This window comes from Myotis lucifugus, unplaced genomic scaffold, assembly GCF_000147115.1.
Source record: "Myotis lucifugus unplaced genomic scaffold, Myoluc2.0 scaffold_21, whole genome shotgun sequence".
NCBI lineage: Eukaryota > Metazoa > Chordata > Mammalia > Chiroptera > Vespertilionidae > Myotis > Myotis lucifugus.
In genome coordinates, this window is record NW_005871069.1 from 482,302 (window position 1) to 506,047 (window position 23,746).

The 23,746-nt window shown below is 52.0% G+C and overlaps 1 protein-coding gene across 5 annotated transcripts in view; it reads left to right on the forward strand.

Moving 5' to 3' along the window:
• Positions 1-21,432, forward strand: part of SLC22A23 (solute carrier family 22 member 23) — a 179,177-nt gene extending 157,745 nt beyond the window's left edge. For all 5 annotated transcript variants that reach the window (XM_023751389.1, XM_023751387.1, XM_023751388.1 and 2 more), the window contains 5 exons: positions 3,031-3,133; positions 5,076-5,308; positions 6,829-6,861; positions 8,065-8,188; positions 20,807-21,432. In XM_023751389.1, coding sequence (XP_023607157.1) covers positions 3,031-3,133; positions 5,076-5,308; positions 6,829-6,861; positions 8,065-8,188; positions 20,807-21,194 — 881 coding nt within the window. In that variant the 3' untranslated portion in view covers positions 21,195-21,432. The remainder of the gene's footprint in view (positions 1-3,030; positions 3,134-5,075; positions 5,309-6,828; positions 6,862-8,064; positions 8,189-20,806) is intronic.
• The last annotated feature ends 2,314 nt before the right edge of the window (positions 21,433-23,746 follow it).

Here is a 23,746-nt window from a genome sequence, read left to right on the forward strand (position 1 = left end):
CCTCCTCTGGATATCCAAACCACGGAGAGGTCATGACCCTTCCAGTGTGTCTGCAGGGACACCTTTCCTTCTGCAGTCAGTGTTGAGAAGTGGGGACAGACTGGGTCAGCTTTTCATTCGGTTCTTGTAACAGTGCTCTGAGGTGGGGACAGTGTTCCACTTAACAGATGGGAAACTGAGGCACAGAGCAACTAAGTAACTTTCCCAAGGAGCCTCAACAATAACAGCTGAAAGCCGGGACTCTGCTGGGTCTGTGGGCCCCTCGCTGCCCCCCCACCCCACCCCACCCACCCCCATTCTGGAAGGGAGACCCCGCCCAGACAGACCCGGGCCCTCTGGCTGCATCTCACAAGGACTAGCCTGGGGGCAGAAGAAGGGGCAGAGTGACAGGAGGTGCCTGGTCTGGGTGGGAGATTCCTAACTTGACTCTATTTGTTTTTTGTTTTGAAATGTTCCTAATGGCTCGAAGCCAGAGGGTGGAAGAGTCCTGGCTGGGGAGCAGGAGGAGAATTGCTTTAACAGCTGTTTCCTTGATGCAGAGTCTGTCGACCCTCATGCCCCTTTTTACCCGTTATTCCCGTGTGCAAGGACTTCACAAAGTCCCTGCGATTTCTGTCTGATAAGCGGAGGTGGAAAGGCCTCTTTCCGTTACCTATGCAGTTACCTCCGGAGGTCTCCGACGGCCTCTAATGTTTCCTGTAACCCGGCTGGTGGACTTTTGTCCCAGAACAGACCTAGTGCTGAGCAAGGTTATGTTGCTGTTGGTAGGCTGGTGGGTGATATGTCTAACGGACAAAATGTCAGTGGCCCAGACAAGTTCATTTCATTCCAATTAGAATGCAGTTCCTCTGTAGACTGCAGTCAGTTCTTCAGACCTGGGGCTCTAGAGTTTAATGTTATATAAAAAACAAAACTCAGTCATAGTTACAATTGCTACAGTTTCTTTAGCAACATCTATTTTACTTCTAATAATGTGTTAGTAGTTAAGTTTGGGCCACATTTAAAAAAACACAACCTTTAAACTTATGTAAACATCTTAATGGGCATTTAAGGTTTCTTCTTGTAAGATTTTCATGGTGAGCAAGTGGAGCTATTATAGTTGATTCCTGGTAAGTTTTACAAAAGTGAAATTACTCAGGTCACTGGATCCAACATGATCTATTAACTATAATTTTTCTATATTCTTTAAAAGTTTTTTAGATTTTTAACCAGGAGGAAAGTATGTTTGTAAATCAAATTAGTCCATTTTTACAAAGGGGAGCATAAAAGTCAGGAAGACCTCAGGAGAGGGTCTGTGGACACAGCCAGAATGCCAGCCGTCTGGCTTGTGCACAGACCTCAATCTTCACACCCAAATATGGAAAGGAAGAAAGTTCTGGAAACTCAAGTGGTATGGTATCCCTCAGACATAGGAGAGGCTTTTTCTTCTCCTTTCTATGCCACAGCTGGTGACACTGATCCAAAAAAAAATTTATTTAAATAAAAAGCTCCTAAATCCTTATGGTTAAGCAAAATATTTTCCTTCCAACTGTAACTAATGAGGCCGGCGGCCCTCCTGCCATTGGATGGCAGGAAGGAGGTAGAACAGGAGAGAAGTAAGGGGGCAGGTGGCAGGGGTGTGGGTGTGGAGGGCACTCTTCAGAGACTCCCTGAGGGAGCTGCTGCTCTGGGAGGCAGGCCTGTTTCCTCTGAGCACTAAAGGCTTCCTAGTATACGGGGAACTTCCCACCTCCACTGCTTTTTAAGAAAAACGTAGTAGACTTTTTGGGGATAACTTTAAGTTTTCAGAAAAGTTGCAAAGTAGTACAGAATTTCTGAAGACCCCTGACTCAGTCTCCCCTCTTATTACCATCTGATATTCCCACGGCACAGTTGTCACAGCTGAGAAACTGCCACGGGGACGCTACCGTTAACCAAACGCCAGCCTTTACCTGCATGTCAACATCTTCCCATGAGTAACCTCTTCCTGCTCCCAGATGGCACTTAGTCAGCCCGTTTCCCCAGTCCTCTCCGAACTACAGCAGTTTCTCAGTCTTTCCTTGTTTTCGTGGCCTTAACAATCTTAAAGAGCTCTAGCCAGCCACCCAATTGGTTAAGTCGTCCTTTTCCCTTTTAGCTCCCGAGTAGGGGATTATTCCCCCAGGACAGGCCTGGGCAGGAGCAAGAAGGGCCTGGGAGGCTGGACGGTGGCTTTTCTGTGCACAGAGGGGTAGGGAGGCCGTGGAGGTCCAGATGTTGCCTATTTTGATCTTCCATGTTAACTTGCTAAGTCAACACCAGCACTTGAGCAAACCCATGAACCCGGTTAACGCGGCCCTGGGATGCCGTCAGTCTGTTCAGAATGGCTTTTGGAGCCCGTTTGAGCCTCGCAAGAAACTGTCTTCTAACTGTGTGGTTGGTCACATCACTTTCAGCCAAAACATCATGTCTTTCCAGCTGCCAAAGGCTTTGAGTGTTAAAAGTATACCCACGTGTAGATTGTGTGTATCTGTGTGTGCACATATAGGCACACAGTTCCTGCATTTATTTCTCTTTCGAAGATGCATGCACTGGAGGGGCGGTGTCGGAAGCAGCAGCGACGCCATCGTGCGTTCCGCCCACAGTTAAGGAGCATGTCAGCATGTGCTTCTCTGAGCAGTGGGCGGTGCAGACAGATCAGACTTAGAAGGAAGCCACTGTTCTCAGTGCCCAGAGCCCAGTGAGTGCTCAGTATCCTAGAACCACCCTTCGGCCCTGACCTCTGCCCGTGTGGAATGAGCCTGCGCTAATCACTGTGTGTGTCCTGCCTGGTTCCCAGGAGAGGCTGACAGTGAGCACGGCTCCCTCCACGCCCCACCCCGCGGGGAATCTGAACAGCCAGGTTAGAGTCCGTGAACACCTTCGCTATCCTGACAGCCAGGCTCTGTCCCCTGCCTTAGAGGGGGAAACCCCACAGTATTCTCCCTGTTCACGATGCCTGATTGGGCACCGGCTGTCTTTGAGGCCGCCGGTCCGGGCCTTGCGGAGAGGTCACGCTCTCTTTCTCCGCAGAGCTGGAGAAGGAGCTGTCCCGGAGGCCCAAGAAGGTCTGCATCGTGAAGATGGTGGGAACCCGGAACCTGTGGAAGAACATCGTGGTCCTGTGTGTGAACTCGTGAGTTTCAGAGGGACACATCCGAGGGCGAGGACAGGGAGGGGCCGGAAAGGGCCTCCAGGCCCTCCTCCTTCGCAGCTGGTTTTTGAATTATGGCCGAGCTGGCCCTCTGGCCTGCCCAGGGCTCCGCCCTTCGCTGAGGGGCCCAGCTAAGTCTGATAAGCCTGTCAGAGCTCTCTAACCAGTTGCTGGAGGATATGGGCCCCAACCCCAGCCTCAGCGCAGCTAGAGCCCCAGCCAGCCACCCCGGGCTGCACAGGCGGGCCCTGGGCTAGTCCACACAGATGTGCATCCTTTCGACCGCGAGAGGATGGGCCAGGCTAGTCCTGCCATTCCCCACAGCTGTTCTGTCAAAGCAGCTCCATTGAATCAGGTCTCGGTATTGGGGTTCCTGATTAAATTTGGGGAAGATAAAAAAGTTCTCCTGCCAGAGAGATAGGAAAGCTCAGACCTCACTTACACCCTGTCCCCCAGGTGAGGAGACCATGGCCCAGGCAAGGGACTGACCAGCCATGGCCACCGGGTGGTCAGGGCCAAGACCTCAGGCCTCAGCCTCCTGGCCCAGAGTTGGCCCCGGGCACGGTCACCACACCACTGTCCATCTTGGGCAGACATAGACCAATAGGACCATTAAGAATGGAGTGACTTCTCCAAGTTGTATTTTGGAAAAAAACACAAAACATGACAAAGACAAGATGACATTCTAATGATTCTTGTTGGAGGGTGCCTCTTTCTCTGGCTTTGTTGTCCTAAATTGCCTTTGTGGTCAGAGGACTTGCTCTCCACCAGAACAGAAAGGTGAAGACTTCCCTGCACCCTCCCTGAGCCAGGAGGAAAGGGCAGTCATCGGTCCAGGAGACGCGCTGAGTCTCAGTTACTAGATGAGAAAAGGACGCCCAGGGGCTGGGTCCTCGGCTGAGTGCTTCCCAAGCAGAAAGGCGTGTGTTGGCAAAGGGCAGCATCCTGCTGCAGGGGTGGGGTCTGCTGCAGGGGTGGGGCCTGATGCATCTTCGAGGCGTGATGAGAGCACCAAGGGAGTTGGAGGAGAAGGGAATGGATGCTGAGTGCTGACATAACAAAGGGGCTCCCCCAGCGTGCAAGCGTTTCACACCAGACCCCGTCCCAAAGGGCCCTTCAGAGCCCTGGGTTCAGTCCACGTGGTGTGGTCACCACTGCTGCAGCCTCCCTGGGCCTGCACAGATGCTTCCCAGAGCAGACATCTGTCTGCAGCAGCTGGGACACATGTTGCCAGCATATTTCTGTGATCCTGGGGGGCAGACAAGAGGCTTGATCCGGGCAGTGGAGGAGATGGACGTAAATGAAGAACTGAAAGTCTCCAAGACCATTTGGCCTGGCTTCTACTGGTTCTTCAGGGTGCCTTTGACAAGAAGTGGCAGAACAGGGTTGAATAGGTCATTCTCTGGACGGATTCCCAAGCCCCCAGAGCCCCGAGTGCTGAAGGAAGAGGCAGACACAGACGGGCAGTGTGTCTCTAAGGTTGTCCTTTGCCAGCTGAGTAATCTGTGCAAGCGGCTGGACCTCCCTCAGCCTGTGTGCCCGCCTGTGAGGTGGGTCTGACAGTAGCTCCTACGCCACTGATGTGGGATTGAAGGAGTGACACGAGGGAAGCACTCTGTCTTGCATGTGGGGTTCCCGTGAAAGTTGCTGTTTGAACAGAAGGCCTCACTGCCTTTATGCTTACACCTTTCTCCTGGAGTGATGGCAGGGAGTGAGCACGGGCCCCAGTGAGGGTCACCTCTCTGAAGTCTTCAGTCTGCGTGTCTCTCTCCTATCCATTCACTGATGGTAACGGCACACTTTTGATTACACATGGAGCCGCTCACACGATTCCTTGTTGTTGGACACAGTGACTCCCGGGGCGTGGCACGGTCCCTGGTGTCCTGCATGCCCGCACATGGCCCTCTCGCTGTGTCTCCCACAGGCTGACAGGGTTCGGGATCCACCACTGCTTCGCAAGGAGCATGATGGGCCACGAGGTGAAGGTGCCACTGCTGGAGAACTTCTACGCCGACTACTACACCATGGCCAGCATCACCCTGGCCTCCTGCCTGGCTATGTGTGTGGTGGTCAGGTTCCTGGGGCGCCGGGGAGGGCTGCTGCTCTTCATGATCCTCACTGCCCTGGCCTCCCTCCTGCAGCTTGGGCTCCTCAACCGTGAGTAGAGCCGGGGGAGTGGGATGGGCTGTGGGGTGGGGGTGGGGCCGGGTGAAGGGGCCGGTGTACAAAAGGGCTGGTGGGACTTGAGACTAGTTTTCAGTGACCTGGTATTCCAAAATCAGCAGCTCTAACAGCTGTGCATGGTGACTGCCTTCTCTTCTCTCCCTCCCCAACCCTGGGCTCCCACTCAGAGCTGCCCTGACTGCACCTGCATGGCCGCGGCTTCACTAATGGCCAGACTATCTCTGTGACAGCACCTGACAGAGAAGAAGAAGGGCTTGTTTCTTCCCTGTGAAATGAAGGGGGAAATAAATGGTGACACTCTTGCGTTGGGACCTGCTTTTCAGTAGATATTCCCAAGTTCCTCAGCTTGTCTTTGGGTCAAAGAATTTCTCAGTAAATGTTTAAATGATTTAAAGGAACGCTGGGGAATCCATGTGGCCCCTGCAAGTATAAGAAGGCAAGCTCAGAACAGCGCTGTGTGAGCCAAGGCCCACCTCCATGCGTGGAAGGAGCCACAGGCATCTCTCTGGCCTGCTCACAGTGAGACGTGAGTGAGCCAGGCAGCTGAGCCCTCCTCTCACCCGTGCCCGGCCTCCTGGGACAGCTCGGACACTGTGGGGACACAGATGCCATGAGGGGAGCCACCAGGCTGTGGGGACTGGGCTCGGGACCCTCGTGCACCGAGGGTCAGAGCCTCTGGTATGTCAGGTGTGCGGGATGTGGCCGAGACACGTGTCAGGGTCCAGAACGGAAGGAAGCGAAAGAAAGCTCACAACTTCCTCAGCCTGTGTACAAACTGGGTTAGAGAATAGCTGGTTTCGGCCTCACGAGGCATTTTTCTAAGGGCAGGTCCTGTGCATCCTGCATCTCGCTGGGGACTGGTCTTTGTTTCAGCTGTGACTGACAAGGGACCGGAGGAGTGTTGTCTGTCTCTCGACCATCCTGTCCCCAGTGGGGCTGCCCGAGCTGCCCTCCCAGGGAGCCTCGGGGAGTGGGCATTCCAGGGGATGTGCAGCGGCAGCCCGGGACGCCACTGCGCTCTCTTCCCTGAGCAGGAAGGAACGCCACAGCAACTTTGTGCAAAAGACAAGTCGTCTGAGGATCAGACTCAGAGCATAACGCCCCTGGCGGTGGCCGCGGCGGAGGCTCCCTGAGCACAGGCCGGCAGTGACGAGGCTCGTGCGCAGCGGAAGTAGTGCTTGGCTCAGGCCAGGGAGTGAGCCAGAGTCGGTTCCGGAGGGTGCAGGCTTCTCCCCAGGATGAGGCCAGTGAGGCTTTAGCCTGCCCTTCCCAACAGGAAGAGTTTTGTTTAGCCAAGTGCTAATTCCAGTGCCTGGGACTGTCCCACGGGCCTTCTCCATCTCTCTAGCTCTCTGGCCCAGACCTGCAGGGAATTCACTGAGATTCCAGCCACGTGGAAACACACAGTGGACTTGCCTAATGTGCTTTCTTTCTCCCCCTTTTCCCGCTTTCTTTGTCCTCATCCGTGTGCTGCCATCATCTCCGCGGCCCAGTGATTGGGAAGTACACCCAGCACCCAGACTCAGGTGAGCCCCACATGCTTGTGCGTGCGCGTCATCATCTTTGTATTGCATCCAAACGGGCAATTTCATAAACACTCACTCGCCTGTGTTTTCCCTCTCCTGTTTCTCCTCCTCCTTCACCCTCCAAGAGTTGCAGCTGAAGTTGGCCGTAGGTTGGACACTATAAGCATACATCTGTGTTCTCTACCCCCTTTGCTTCTAGAAAGAGCTGCTCCTCCTCCTGTTTGTGCCCAGTTTGTACGCATGCCCTCGCCTCTTCCCCTGGCACCGGCACAGGCAGTCAGCACAGGCCTCAGCTGCCACCCAAGCAGAGCTGCAGAGTGTCTTAGGGACAGTGCTGGGCGAGATCAGAACGCCCAAAGGTGTTGGAGGCCTGGCTGACCATGCTGCTGGGGGAAGCTGCTGTCTGCTTGTGAATGAGTCTTGCGGGCTTGTTGCTCTCCGCCGCGGGGATGGCAGCGCCACCGCCGTGCACCGCAGTGCTGCTGGTCACACGTGCCTGGCCTGACCCAAGCCCATGCCCCTGGGCCCTCCACAGGGAGAGCCTGAGTCCCCTGCAGCCTCGCAGGGAACAGAGCTCCGCCCCAGCGGCCCGCTATTGCTTCACGCTAGACGCCACCTTGGCGTGAGGTCAGACTCTAGTGCCATTTGCAAGATGCTTGGGTTGGTTGAGCCCTTTCCTTCCAGGCCCATAAATTTTTCTGTTTGGATTGTTTGAGTTTTTATTCCCTTAAATCAAGCCTAAGATACCCTGCCCTGTGTATTGGACTGGGCAAAACTAAGGCCCGAATAGCCAGGGCTCTCTGAGTGCGGGCACCTTTCTCTGGAACATATGGAAGGCTGGGACAGAGTGGACATTGCTGTAACCCTGAGACCGCCAGCCTCCCTTCCTGCCAGGCGGGCTCGGCCTGAGGCACCCAGCAGTCGTGTGTGCCCCAGCCCTCAGGACCCACAGGGGACCTGCAGGAACCCGGCAGTCTACTGCCCAGAGGGTCTGACCTCCTGCCTCTGGGCTGCTCCGCCCTCTGCAGAGGGACTGAGCACCCTGGTCTGCACCCCAATAGCAGAGAGGGGAAGAGGGAAGTCCCTTCATACATCCCAGGCCTCCCTGCTCCCCTCTCCCCTGCTCTCTCCGCCCCAGCGTGACTAGCTTCCTTTCCCCTTCCCTCTGCCCCTCCTCACCAACCCTTTCTGATTGCCCTTCAGGTATGAGCGACAGTGTCAAGGACAAATTCTCCATCGCGTTTTCCATCGTGGGCATGTTTGCCTCCCACGCAGTGGGAAGCCTCAGTGTGTTCTTCTGTGCAGAGATCACCCCCACGGTGATAAGGTGAGTGGTGGGAGATGCCCCGCCGGATGTGTTCCTGGGACCCTGGAGGGCTGCCCATTTGGCAAGGCTCCGAGTGAGTTCACAGCTCAGCTTTGGCCGGCCCTGGCCTCGGGCAAAGGTGATGCAGGTGCTGAGCAGTGAGCTTAGTGAAGGGGCACTCCACCCTGACCTGAGGCAGCTGAGAATCAGGTGAGAACTTGATCCTGGGCTCTGCCAGGCTGCAGTCCGAGGAAGAGGAGGAGGAGGAGGAGGAGGAGGAAGGAGGAGAAGGAGAGGAGGGGGAGGAGGAAAGAGGAAGGGGAGGAAGAGGAAGGGGAGGAGGAGGAGGAGGAAGAGGAGGAGGAGGAGGAGGAGGAGGAGGGGGAGGGGGAGGAGGAGGAAGGGAACACGGCAATGACTGGAAAGGAGAGAAATCAGCAGATAACTTACACCCTCACTTCAACTGAAATCAAATGCTGCCAACTCCTCTGAGAGACCCCAATGGAAAAAACCTTTTTCTAAATAAAAAAGAGAAGTAGAAAGGGCCTTATTTTTTTACTGGCCTGAGAAGTTGTTGTCACTATTCCAAAGACAGGCCACATAGAGAGAAAGCCCAGCAAGTTATATCATTGACTTACCGAGCCAGTATTTATCACAAACCCACCCGTGTGGCAGGCAGTAGCCGAGTGAGCAGCACAAGGACCCAGCCTGGCAGAGGTATGGTTAGTTCATAATTTCCCGAGAGTGGTGCTAACTTGTGCTTAGCTCATTTCTTTTGTTTCATGGAGGTTTGGTCCTTCCTGGTGCTATCCCTGGGTAGTGGGGGGCAGGAGAGGGGGGCACACACCATTTGATGTTACTAAGATCATCTATAGTAATAAAAGGGTAATGTGCTAATTAGACTGGACGTCTTCAGGACATTATTCCGGACGTCCTTCCTGACGAAGCCAGGGCCAGAGGGAAGCCAGCCCAGGCTGGAGGAAGGAAGCCCGGGTCCAGGTCCCAGGTGCCAGAGGGAAGCCAGTGCCCGCAGCCGGGGGAAGGAAGGCCTACCTTGCATGAATTTTCATGCATTGGGCCTCTAGTAGCATAATAAAAGGGTTTGCCTTTATTTAAAAGGGCACCACTTAACTGCAAAGTCCTAGGTTTTCCTGGTAATTGCTGTGTGGGACTATGGAAGAGCTCACCTTGGTTTACTTTGAACTTCGTATGGGGATATCATTAGCATTTCCAAAGCGTGTTTTAAAATATAAACTATGAATATGGGCAATTATTCAGCTGCGAAATAAAACCCAGAAGCCATGCCCTAACCGGTTTGGCTCAGTGGATAGAGCGTCGGCCTGCAGACTCAAGGGTCCCAGGTTCAATTCCGGTCAAGGGCATGTACCTTGGTTGCGGGCACATCCCCAGTAGGAAGTGTGCAGGAGGCGGCTGATCAATGTTTCTCTCTCAGCGATGTTTCTAACTCTCTATCCCTCTCCCTTCCTCTCTGTAAAAAAATAATAAAATATATTAAAAAACAAACAAACAAAAAAACCAGAAGCCAGCATGACAACACCCTTTCCACCCTTACTTTCCCACATGGGGAAATGAGTGGAGGCCAACCTGATGGGCTGAAGGTGGGATTTGCTGGACTAATTATTTTAGCCCCAGGCTACTGGGAAGGACTCTGGGAGGAGGCAGGTAGGTTCATGGACTCTTCTTCCCACATTCCCAGCAGGCACACTGACCGCTGACCGCTGACAACAGAATTTTCACATGACCTCATTTTGATTCATTCTCCCAGATTTTTACAATATATGCCAAGCCCTAGCCCGAGGCTGCTTGGTGCTGTGGGATAAAATGCCAAGCAATTGTGTACTTAAGAAATGAGCTGTGAAATGCCACATAGTCAGTCCTGCCCAACCTCTGCCCCAGCAAAGTGAAGAGCTGAGTCTGAAGTTTGTTCTTACTGTAATGCTGGATGTTGCAAAGTGCCCGAGGCAGATGGCAGCTCCCTCTCTTTTCTTTACCTACACCTCCTCCCTTCACAAAAGATTCCAGCAAAGAGGATTCTCTCTGTGGAGCAGAAGTCAGGGTTAGGCCGGCTCTCTGCTGGCCTCTGTGGCCTCTGTGACTGCAGATGCTCCCCTGCACTGGCCACCCCTCCCCTGTTGGGGTCCAACCCCAGCAGGTCCAGGGATCCCCAAAGGTGTGGACGGAGTCGGCGAAGAATGAATGACACGGAGGCAGCATTCAGTTGATCAGCAGCCTAGCCAGGAACTCTAGCCAGGATCTCCAGCCAAGCTCTGTCCAGGATCTCCAGCTAAGTTCTATTGCCAGGTTCTCTCACTAGGTTCTCTAGCCAGGTTCTCCAGCCAGGTTCTATCCAGGTTCTCCTGCCATGTTCTGTCTAGGTTCTCCAGCCAGGTTCTAGCCCGGATCTCCAGTCAGGTTCTGTCGCCAGGTTCTAGTCAGGTTCTCTTGCCATGTTTTCTTGCTAGGTTCTGTCTCTAGGTTCTGTCCAGGTTCTCCAGCCAAGTCCTGTCTCTAGGTTCTGTCTCTAGGTTCTGTCTAGGATCTCCAGCCAAGTCCTGTCTCTAGGTTCTGTCTTGGATCTTGGATCTCCAGCCAAGTCTTGTCTCTAGGTTCTGTGTAGGATCTCCAGCCAAGTGCTGTCTCTAGGTTCTGTCTCTCTCTAGGTTCTGTGTCTAGGTTCTGTGTCTAGGTTCTGAGTCTAGGTTCTGAGTCTAGGTTCTTCAGCCAGGTTCTCTCACTAGGTTCTGTTTCTAGGTTCTGTGTCTAGGTTCTGACTCTAGGTTCTGACTCTGGGTTCTGTCTTCTGTTGTCTTGTTACATCTGTATTTATACCAGTTGATTTTAATCCTATCAATTTCTATTCCAAAGGTTAGGGCGTTTCTTATCTCCATTCCAGGGAGTAAAGATTATGTAGCTCAAGGGTGATTGTTTGTAGTTAAAGTGATTAACTACCCGCCTTAGTTAAGGAGTTTTACTGATTTATTCCCTTCCTTAGTCCTGTTAATCCCTAACTCCAGGGAAAAATCCCCACCTGGGAAAACAACCTTTCTCAGAGAGGTGACCTTGGTTAAAACACATAGCGACAAGAAGGGGAGCAAACATATTAAGAACGGTATGCCATATACGCCAGGTCCCTTGAAACATATGCTGTGCAGATGTTTCTTCCCTGCAGCAACTGTGTCAAGCAGCAAGGACGGACCGGCTCCCAGCACTCCCCTCTGGGAGTGGAGAGACTTTACTGTTCCCTGTGAGATTTTGCATAAGCAGCTGAACTGTAGGAAACACCGTTTCATTTTCCTTTGTGATGCAAACCTGGAAAGATGATTTGGGGTTGAAATTCAACAAATATGTTGTCAGATTGAGCTTGCCAAGATGACAAATTAGAAAAATCTTGGCCCTTGGTGATGTTTTTGCACTTGCAGAGAATGAAAGAAAATTCAGTCCAAAGGGGGTCTTGTCTCCTGGCCAGGATGGAACTTTCTGGTGTTACTGATGACCCCCTCTTGACACCGTTTCCTTCCGAAGGCGGTCCCTACACGCACTCAGGGACAGTCCCTACACAGTCCCAGGACCGGAGTGGCTTTCTTATCCTCCCCCCACTGCGTGCAGATAAATCCAGGGTGAGCTAAGATGGGTGGACTGCGGTCTGTGAGCTTCATTGTTCTTAGTACAAAACTAGCCTTTTTCTACAAAAATGTATTAAAAACACATCTTCTGAACAAGAACGATAGTGCAGGTCAGCTGCCAGGGCTGACTGTGGGCAAATGGGAGGATAAGAACCTTTCTGCACAAAAGCTTGTGGAACTCCATTGTCCAAGAATGACAGCAACTCACCAGGGCTCATTAATCAATTCGTGGTGTTCCGTGATCCCACCGGAACCTCCCGCTGCCACTGCTGGACACGCTTCCCTCCAGGCAGGCTCGTGTAGACGCCACCGTTCTTACCATTAGCGGAGGCAGCGAGGCAGCGGGTTCGCTTGGGGGACATTGCAGGTGGGTGGGAGGGCCCTGTGTCTGCGGCACCCTCTCCGCTTTGGCTTGGACAGTGGCCGGGTCCCGGTTGATCCAGAAGCAGCTGGTGGCTTTTTGTGGCAGGTCATCTTTTCTATGCGGTGTCCAGGGAGCCCCTTGTCCCCAGTCAGGTGAGAAAGGAGGCAGGTGCTGGTGACCACAGCAAGTCCACCTCATTTTCCCAAAGTTCTCACAGGTTCCCTCCACGCCCTGAGCCTCAATGGTGGGTCCCCTGCTCTCGTCCGAGCCCATCCACTCCCTCCTGGTGTCTCCTGCTCTGCTCCCCTCCGGCCACCCCACCTCCTTCTAGAAACTTTTCTTGGCACTTGCCTTACCTGACACCTTCATCCTAACTAACCCCTCCCGGTTCCCACCTCAGGACTAGACCCCAGACCCTGAGGTCTTCCTCTGTAAAGTTGCCTCAGGAGCCAGCACTGGGGACAAAATGGCCTATGTGTAATGTGGAGTCTGCTTAGCTTTTTTTAAAATTTGTGTCTTAAATATATAAATACAATATTTATAACAAATGCTCAGCGAGTGACCAGAAGCCAAGGAGACGAGCCACACACATTAGAAGTTAAACAGCAGGACAAGGGCCGAGCAGAGGGCAGAGGATGAGCCAGAGCCCAGATTTGGGTCCTCAGCCCAGAGAAAAGAGCGGAAGTGGGCCAGTGTGATCCCAGAAGCCACTCATCCCTGCATGGCCCCGGCGTGTCCTTCAGCCAGCCTCCACCTCTGTGCCCTCACGTGAGAGGACTCATGACCGCCTTGTGTGGTGGTGGTGATGAGGGAGGAGAGAATATAGGCAAAGGGTTTGGCCTTGTAAAGGAAAACTGATATTGACAGCTATCCCAAGATATTGGCAAAGCTTGTATGCCTATGGATTGATGTTGAGCTCAGAATCCATTTTTTATTCTTTTACATGTCTGCTCATAATAATAGTTATATTTATTCTTTGGGGTTTTATAGAAAACCCCAGTCCAACTATTTATAATTACCGAACATGTATAACTGTCAATACTCTTTTTTAAAAAAAGAAAATTAATATAGTCCTACCTGAAAATTTTGGGCCATATTTATTTCTGTAAAAATTGACACAAATATCTGTTCATCCTTGACTTCACAGAAGTCTAGTAAAGACAAGCTAAGTAACATAAAAGAGGAAGTGAGAAATGGGAGGTATGTTTCTGGGATTCACATGTTCAATGGAATGATTTGAAGATTCTGGAATTCTTAATTCATTTGCTATTTCCAGTAAGGCGGCTCCTGTATATGGATCTTTATATCCTTAATTTAGATATTGTAACTAGTAAAATAAAGATAGCTGGTGGAAATGAAAATTTGTGTGCTCCTAAAGCACAGCAAGTTGCCCTTCCCCCATTATCTTTTATCTGTAAATTGAGGGTCTGACTGCTCTACTGTGCATATGCTGACCTCTAGTGGCAACCTAGAGAAGGGCAGAAAAAAACGCAGGAACCAATTGTGGGGAGGAAAATGAAACTATCACCTAATTATTAGCATGTAATGATCCCATTCAGTGAAATTTCAAAAAGAAAACACAAAGCCAAAAATGATGTGCCAAATTCTGCCAAAATTGTTTCTACTCTTACTGAATAATTTTAAGGTATCTTTGATAGAAAACCAAACAGAAAATTGCTTTCGTTGAAAAAATATATAAAGATATATTGCACATTATATATGCATGTGTACATACCTGTTTATGTATATATAGTATATAGGTATTTTTTAATGATCCCTCTAATCCTACCAAAAATCAAATATATTTCATGTGACATGATTTATTAACATAATGTATTAGTATGGTCAAGTTCATTGGGCATGATGAAGGGAGACTTCTGTGTGGTGCTGAGCCCTGCTCCTTCAACCATGAATCCGTGTTCAGTCTCTCTCGTGGGTCTGTGCACTCTGCCTGCCTGCATGTTAACCCATGTGTGGTCTTTACATGCACTGAGCTGCCTGTCAGTGGCATTCACTCTTAGTGGCAAGGTCAGGTGGAAGCCAAGCAGGTTTCCGAGAAAATGATGTCTTACTGATATCAAAGGCCCCGCTGAAACATGTCCATTTTCCCTGGCATCCAACACGTCCCTTGCCACATCCTGTGGCTTCTTGAAGTGACTAGAATGATCAAAAAGACTAAGTGGCACTCTAGCTGGTTTGGCTCAGTGGATATACCATCAGCCTGTGGACTGAAGGGTCCTGGGTTCGATACCGGTCAAGGGCACATACCTCGGTTGCAGGCTGGATCCCCGGTCCTGATCTGGACAATCAATCGATGTGTCTATCTCACATCGATGTTTCTCTCTCTCTCTCTCTCTCTCTCTCTCAAAATAATGGGAAAATATCTTCTGTATTAACAACAACAAAAAAAGACTAAGTGGCTCTTTTAGGAGTTCATATTTCTCATCTCACAGATGGAGTCAATCACGGTGCTCTTTCCAGTGGTCATCTATACTTAACCTGTCCTGTTTGTTTGGGCGAGCTGACCTTCCTACCTACGAAGCCAGTGTAATCCATAAACAGCCAATATTTACTAGGCATAGACAGTGTGTGCCCGTTGATATTCTAGGAAGTACTCCTTGACCTTGAAGGGTCCATAAGCTAACAGGGATGGTGAGCACATGAACAAATACTAATAGAAAGGTTCAGAGTGTCTTTAAAAGGTTCTCTGGGACACTCTATCTGGGAAGGGGTTAATAGCTGGGAGACACTCCCCAGAATACTGCTGTTCCTCATTTGTGTCCCCTTGATGGCTCAGTGGCACATGATGTGACCATTCCTCTAGCACTTTCAGTCTCTCCCTTGGGGAAGGCGTTCTAATGCATAGACAGCACTGATGACACGTCACAGCCTGGATGAGGAGACTGGCTGCTTTCTTCCATGGCTAAGTGTAGGGAATGCTATCACTCATTGATTAGTGTATCAGTTACCTATTGCTGTGTAACAAATTACCCCACAACTTAGTGGCTTAAAGCAACCTATGCTTATTCTATCACAGTTTCTGTGGGTAGCAGCCTGCATGGCCTAGCTGGGCTTTCACCTTCAGTGTCCTCCCCAGGCCACAATCAGCTGGACTCACTTCCAAGCTCATTCAGTAACTGGCAGATTTCTTAACCCATCTGGGCTGCTATGACAGAACACCATAGACTGGGTGGTGTATACACAGAAAGTTAGTTACTTCTCACAGTCCGGGAGGCTGGGAAGGCCACGGTGTCCACGGGTTTGGTGTCTGGTGAGGGCCTGCTTCCTGGTTCACAGATGCCGTGTTCTTGCTGCATCCTCACATGCTGGGAGGCAGAGAGCTCTCAGGGGGCCCTTTTCTAAGAGCACCAACCCCATCATGGGGGCTCCATCCTCATGACGTAATCACTTCCCAAAGGACCCCCTTCTGATACCATCACATTGGGGATTAGGAGTTCACATATGAATTTGGGGGGACACACACATTCAAACCATAACAGAAATATTCAGTTCCTTGCCAAACAAGGACCTTGTTCCTTGCTGGCTTTAGGCTGGGGGCCACCTTAGGTCCTGGCCACATGGACCTCAACAACCCAGCAGCTTGCTTCATGAAAGCCAGCAAGGGAGTTTGCTGGAGTCCGGTCTTCTGTAAGCTAATCATGGAGGGACAGCTCCTCACCTTTGCTGCATTTTATTAGTAAAAAGTGAGTTGCCAGGTCCAGCTCATCTCGAGGTACAGGGTGTGAACGGTGGGTGGTGGGAGTGATTGGGACCATACGAGTGAATACCCAGGTGCCAGCCAGCTCTCAGCCAGCGGCTGGGTAGAGGCTAGGGCTAGCACACTGAGTCAGGCCTGGTCCCGCCCTGGAAAACCACTGAAGAATAAGAGCCGCACAGACATGCAAACATGAGTGAGTCAAGTGTGCTGAGGATATGGTGGGAGCACTGGGAGGAGGGAAGGCAGCGGGCAGAGCACTTGGCAGCCTGCACAGCGTGTACCAGGGCGCTGCCTGGGACTGGATTCCAGGGCCCAGAGGGAGCAGCCAGTGATCTGGGAGGGAGGTGAGTGCATGGGGAGCAGTGTGGGGGGAGGGAGAGAGCCAGAGCAGAAGTCTCTAGAAGGGAGAGGGGTGGTGGGTGTGAGGCAGCTTCAGGAGGCATTGTCTGCAGGGCTTGGGTGAAACGACCAGGAGGAGGAGAAGGAAGGACCAAAGCTGTTCCAGCACCTCTGCCAGCCTGTGGGTCTCCACCTTATCCCTGGAGGCTTTAGGCCTCTCCCTCTCTCTCTTTCTCTCTCTCTCTCTCTCTCTCTCTCTCTCTCTCTCTCTCTCTCTCTTCCTCACCCAAGGATGTTTCTTTTGACTTTGAGAGAAAGAGGAAGGAGGGAGGGAGGAAAGGAGAGAGAGAGAGAAACATTGGTGTTAGAGAGAAACATCAAACCCGTATCCTGACTGGGAATCAAACCGCAACCTTTTGGTGTACGGACAGCACTCCAGCCGACTGAGCCACCCGGCCAGGCCTGGCTCCTCCTCTCTTTAGCCTCTCAGTTCTTGAACTTGCTCAGCTCAGGCCTTGCTGTCAGGTTCCTCCTCATCCCTCACCAAACACCCCCAACCCCAGCCAATCCACTGATCTCAGCGGTCTTCCCTTCACCTCCTGCTGTTTGTCACTTTAATATTAATGCAGCAAGAAAGGAGTTAGAAATATTTCTGCTTTGTGGCGCCAACAGAGATGTGATGAAAGCTTAGACAAGCAGAGAATATCAGCAGCAAACCTGCTCCGCCTAGGGCTGCTCACTGTGCCGCTCTCGCTACCCCCTTTACAGATTCTCCCTGCGGCTCACAGAGGGGACGCTGCCTCACAGAGGGGACACTGCGGATGATGGAGCCAGAGCTCTGACCCAGGCCGCCTGTTCTCTTAACTGTTGCATGTCCTGCCTGTGTAGCAAGAAGAGTCTGTGAGGCAGCTCGCTCTGGCCTGGCCTGTGTGTGTGGGTTGCCCGAGGTGGGGTGGCCCTAATTGCTAACTGCAATCTTGATGCTCCTCTACTTGAATGAACACTAGTGACAAGTCATGTCTCCTTCTTCACTACACACATGAGGCAGTTACCTACCCAGGAACCTGGGAGGGCTGAGCGTGAAGCACCGGAGCTTAGCTGGGGCAGGGTGAGAGAACCCCATGGAGGGCTTGGAGGGAAGAACGGGCAGGAGGGCAGGAGGGCAGCAGGGCGGGGGAGCCCTGGGAGCTGTGCATTATCTGGAGGCAGAAGGGAGCCATGGGAGGATTTGGAGCAAGTGACTGGCATGATCAGCTCTGTATTCTAGACAGGGCACTTAGTCAGCAGTGAGGAAATGAAGTCTGAGGAGATGGGAGGATCCCTGTGGGAGACACCAGTGAGGGGAGTGTAACCCCCATGGGCCTGAGCTGCTCAGGGTTGGACAGGAGGGGGGCTGGGAAAGGGAAGCGCAGGGACTCCCAGGCTTGGCTTTGTCCCCTAGGGCGGTGCGCCTGGAGAGACTGTCTGAAACCCAGCCTGGGTCTTAGCCTGCAGCAACCTAAGGATAAGTGTTTCCCACCCTCCTCACCTCTGAATCACTGGCACTTGCTGTGCCTGAGGCCACACCCTCTGGGGTGGGCTGCTACCTGCAAACACAAAAGGCCATTCCTAATTTAGGGAGAGAAGGGGAGAGAGAAATTTATTTTTTTGATTAGGAAACATGACAAAATGGGGGAGACCACCCATTGTCCCACCCATGCACACACAGTTGCCATTCTTAAGTTCTGTTCTTTGAGAAAAAATATTTGCAAGACACTGCTCTGTCCTATGTTTATCATAAAACTGTATGTCTGATTTAAGGTGGCCCTTAGGTCCAGCTGCCCACCTGGAGAGCCCCAGCATGCCACCATCTCTACCTGAGTGCCCCTAAACCCTGTCACCCTCCCGATCCTGGACTGGCCAGCCAGAGGGTGTGTTGTCGTAGGACAGCAGGTAGCAAAGGCAGGGTCTCCCCTTCCCTTGTTGGGGACAGTAACGCCCCTGAGAAGGCCTGCAGAGCAAAGCAGAACAGAAACTCCCACCCAGGCAGCCAGGTGGAAGGGAGAGGGGAGCCCGGACAGTCTCTGCGTTCTCAGGAAGAAAGGTGAGGCCTGCGTGGGCGCCCTTCTAGACTAGAAGTCTGGGGATTTGTATCAACAGGAGGCCCCAGGTGGAACAGTTTTGGGGTTTTTCTTAACAGCTTTATTGAGGCATAATTAACATACCATAGCATCCATGCACTTTTAGTAAATAGTGCAATGACAGTGCAAGCCTCACCACAGCCCAGTTACAGAACATTTTCCCCAAAAGTTCCTCATGGCCCTTGCAGTCTTCCTCCCACTCCCAGAGCCAGGCAGCCACTCGCCTGCTTCCTGTCTCTATAGATCGGCCTTCTTTTGGACATTTCTTATAAATGGATTCATACAGTCACCTAGTGTGGTTCTAAATTCACCCATGTTCCTTTTTTATCATGGATGCTATTCCACTGTATATGACAGACCACATTTTGTTTCTTTAGTCACCAGTTGGACAATGGAATTCTGTCCAATTTTTGGATGTTATGAATAATGCTACAATGAACATTCGCTGGTACGTTTTTGTGTGGACACGGGTTTTCATGTTGCATAGGAGTGGAATTGTTGGATCATAAAAATTTACACTTAACTTTTTAAGAAACTGCCAAGCTTTTCCACAGTGGCTACACCATTTTTCTTTCCTACCAGCCATATGAGGCTTCTAGTTTATCTGCATCCTCACCAACACTTGTTATTGTCTGTCTTTCTGATTATAGCCATCCTAGGGGCATGAAATAGTATCTCACTGTGGTTGTGATTTGCATGTCTCCAAATGTACTCATTGGATGTCTTATAGTTTCTCTGGAGAAATGTCTATTTAAATCTTTGGCCAGTTTTTTAAATTGGGTTATTGTAAATATGTCTCTCTTCTCTGCATCCAGCGCGGCTAGAGAGCGGTCCAGTTCCTGAGTAGGGGCGGCTAGGGATTGGGAAAATGAAAGAAAGATACAGACACAGAGGTGGAAGGAAAAAGCTGGGGCCGGGTGGGAACGCTGTCCTCTGATGATGAGACAGGGACAGAGACGTGACCCAGAACCGATACAGGGTATTTATTTTATACAGCAAAAACCAGGAAGTTTTACTAAAAGTCAAGACAAAGGGGATTATGTGCATTCTTGGGTGAGCCCGAGTTGTATTCATTCCTGGTGCTTGGCTGGATTTAAATAACAAAACCCAGCCTCTGGCACCTGGACTGAAGGTCAAGCTGACAACACTCCTGCCTCTTGGAAAAGCGTGTCTCCAGGATGTGGCTTGGCCAACGCCACTGGATTCAACTGACAATAATTAAAGAAATGCCCAGGTCCTTGGGAGCTCCCAGCCCTGTGTCCTACATGCTACAGGGGCCTACCCTTGCGCCCCTCTTTGCCTCATGAGCACATCCAAGAGTAAAGGTCAGTTCACTGAAGGGCAGTACCTAACTCTTGACCAGGTCCATTTGAAAGTTATTTAAACCAACTGAAATCTGCACCCCTGGACCTTCTGCCTACTGGTCTGCATCTGCTCGCTGAGGTGAGGCAAACGTCTGCATTTCCCCTGAGGCGAGACCTCCTCGCCCGGCCCCTCCCCTGTGGCCCCAGAGCTCTGAGACCAGCCAACCGTCCGTCCTGTAAGTGAGGGCCCAGTGGACAGTAGGACCATTACCTCCTGTCACCTGAACACCGTGGTCCTCTTTACTGCAGCCTAGCACTGCACTGCACTGCTTTCTTGGTGTCCACATAACACCTTCTCCCCAGAAATACATCTTTACGCCCAAATAGCCATTAATTGGAGGTTTGATGGTTTTTCCCGCTGCTGTGTATCTACAATGCCTTTGGAGTGTTTGGTAGGTCCCCTCCTGTGGCAGAGGAGTGGAGGCAAGTGGCTCAGGCTCCAGGCTTGTCCTGTGCTATCTGAGCTCAGTGCAGTGGGAATGTCTCCGTCAGTGCATGGCTGCTGGAACAGCCTTTCCCAGAGACGGGACACTCCCATTGGTGGGGTGCAGAATGATTCTAGGAAATACATGGGACTCGACAGTAAATAACATCAACTCACAGCGAGAAAATACTGTTTTCAAAGTGTCTTCAAATCTCTGATTGTGGCAAAGAGAAAGTCTGCTAGTGTCGGTATGTCTTTAACACCTTTAACCCTTGGCAATCCAACCAGCCCCCCTGCTACTTTTCTAAATGAAGAGCAAGCCGTGGGAAAAAAGCAGAATTTAATACTACTCTCTTTTTCACTGTATGTACATTATTCATGGCAAGGGATAGTTTTCCACTTACAGTGACATTATAAAGTTGTCTTTCAAATTAAATGAGGGAAAGTATTACATGAATTAGAGGTGGTGTACAGGTGGCCCAGATGAAGGTGGTTTGGGATATCCTACATGGGGGATGCACCACAGGTGGGGGGCATGCCGGGTGCCCACCCCCCAGCCAGGCCTCGGGGTCTGCCGTGACCTTGCCATGTCCGCACTCTGGGAGCCACAGCGCCATGCGCGGGGGGTGGCGTGGACACTAACCTTGGTGCTCGGCCCTCCTGCAGGTGCGGCGGGCTGGGGCTGGTGCTGGCCAGCGCAGGCTTCGGCATGCTGACGGCGCCCATCATCGAGCTGCACAACCAGAAAGGCTACTTCCTGCACCACATCATCTTCGCCTGCTGCACGCTCATCTGCATCATCTGCATCCTCCTGCTGCCCGAGAGCCGGAACCAGAGCCTGCCCGAGAGCCTCTCCAACGGGGAGCACTACACGCGCCAGCCGCTCCTGCCGCACAAGAAGGCCGAGCAGCCGCTGCTGCTCACCAACGCGGAGCTCAAGGACTACTCGGGCCTCCACGATGCCGCGGCCGCGGGGGACGCGCTGCCCGACAGCGCCGCCGCCAACGCAGCCAACGGCCTGCGGTCCTGCGGCTCTGCGCGCGGCCTGCCCTGAGAGACCTGGGCCCGTGGGGGTGGCTGCGCGCAGGGTCACCGAGGGACCAGACACGTGGCTGCGAGCACACGCGGCTCTGCCGGGCTCACCGGGCACCGACGCCGCGGGAGCACAGGACCTTCGCTGGTGTGGGGGGATTCTTTCCAAAACGCTAAGGATGGTGTGAGGAAGCAGACTCTTTGGAAATAAGACTTTCTTTTCTGCCATTAAATGTTTGTATTTATTTTGGTCATTTTTACGAGAAGCACTTTATTCCCTTTCCTCTCACTGATCTTGAAATAGAACCACCCCCTTCGAAAGAGGGACCCAGTCTCCTCGCCGGCAGCGGCCAGATGCCCCCAGGGCCGCGGGCTGTGCGCAGACACACCACCGCGAGCAGTTCAGACTGCGCCACGCTGACATGTAAGCAATGAGGTGTCCGCCAGAGAGGCTGATGGTCTGAAAGGTTTTGTGTTTGTAGGGTCAGAGCTTCTGGTCCATGTTTTGGGAGAAAGCAGCTTACGAATGTCATTAAAACCAGCTTAATCTTTCCTTCAAGATCATCCTTCTGTACTGGATGCTGGAAACTCTTTGGGGAAAAGCTTCAACATGTCACCACAAATCGTAAATGATCCGTGGCAGTGTCGCCAGTTTTCTGACCCAAGTTTGCCTGGTTCAGTTCACGACTAGATGCGCTGAGGTGAGGCATTTAGCATTAATGCTTTCTCAGATTCAGCTCTGCGGGAAATCTCCCTCCACCATCAGCTTTTCCAGCACTACCTGAAAACACGCTACTTTCTGACGGGAAACCAATGGGACAAGAACTGAAGTAGAGGACTAAGGCAAACCCACAGAGGGTGGGTGCTCTCCCAAAGACAGCGCATGCACATCTGGAGCACACCACACGGCATCACCAGCTTGGATGACTGTCGCTCCCACTGATTTCACACTGAGACTGCAAACCTGTGGGAGCCGGTCCCCCTCATGCCTGCCTTTGCCTGCTTCCTGCTTCCTCCCCCTTCCCTCAGCACAGAGGTGGGGCTTGGGGCAAGCAGTGGGATGCTCATAGGTTAGTCCAACTGACCTCCTGCCTCTCTTAAAGCTTCAAGACCAATTGAGAGGAAGCAATAACTCCCCAAAGTTCAACTCCCATCCCCAATAGCCAAGGGTCGTCACTGACTTCATTGCTTGTCCCAGACAATGCAGGCTTCCTCTTCCCTTTCACGTCAGGCGTTCTCACCTGTCTGAGGGTGTTTCAGAGGAAGCTTGGAGGGCTCCGCAAGGACACGCCGGGGGCCACTAAGGAACAAGCTTCATTGGCGCAGGCAGGCGCCCCCTTGAGCAACGTAGGCACCTGATTTTCCAGACAGCCTGGGTCCTTTCTAGAATTGTCCACCCACCGCACCCCCCACTTTGTGACATGTGTCTTTGTCATGGGCTGTGTTATCCCCAGGAAATCATAGTCTCGGGCCTGTGACTTAGGTGACCTCCAACTGACAGTTGCTAGAACTCAAAGGGCCTGAAAAGGGGTTGGCTTAACTTCCCTTTCTCCCCTTCTAGCTTTCTCCTGGCCTGTTTCTTACTGTCTCCGCCCACCACTCCCCTCCGAATCTGGTGGACTTCAATAGGAACTGGTGACTTGATAAAAAAAAAATATGGTGAGGAGGTGAAACTTGCAAGTGTGTGTGACTCCAGTGACTAAACCGTACTTTCTGTCGAATCAACGGGGTCTGGGGTCTCCAGCTTCGTCCAAGGGCCGCTGCCTAGGAAGAAGGCCACCTGGCCAGTCTCCCTATTTCAAGCCCCACTCATCCTCACCTTCTCTCATCTCTTAGGTCACTTTTGTTCCATGTTTCCATGTGGGTCCACATTCACCTTACTTTACAAAGGCCTTTCTTTACAAACGTGCAGCCTCCGCGTGCCAAACTTGTTGAATACCTTCTGCCTTTTTTAGAGTACTTGCGACAAGCCACCTGGCAGCAAGACCCATTAATCCAGGACATGACATATGCAGCCGCCAAGCCCCTGAGCAGTTGAGGAAGGTGGGTAGGAGCCAGTGAGGTCCTGGGCCTGCACCTGGCCAGGTGTATGTCTGCATCACCCCAGCACCGGGGCACCTTGCAGTCCCCTTACTGTACTACGGAAGTATTGTAGCCTTCTCTCGCTGATCGCAGAAGCCTCCCTTAAAATGTGATGGAGCTGCAGAGTGCTGCCGGTAATCTCTAGGAAGGCGGAGGGAAGGCACAGCACTTACAAACTCCTGTTCCTCTTCAGGGTTAGGCTGAGCTCCTCTTCTGTTGCTGGGTTAGCTTAAGAATATCTGAAGCTCTTAAGGAACACCTTTATCAAATGTAGCCAAAGCAGAAAAGCTTCCCTGTGAAATCCCACACCAAGTGGGCAAGGCGGCCAGGGCCCACTGAGCCTGACACACGTCCAGTCCCGCCTTGCTCTGCATGGGAAGGGGCTGCAGCCACCAGCTCCCTAGCACCTATTGGTCAAGCTTGGACTCCTCAGTCCTGTTTCCTTCGTGGTCAGTAGGGAAACAGTTCACAGACACCTGCCATTTCAAGTCC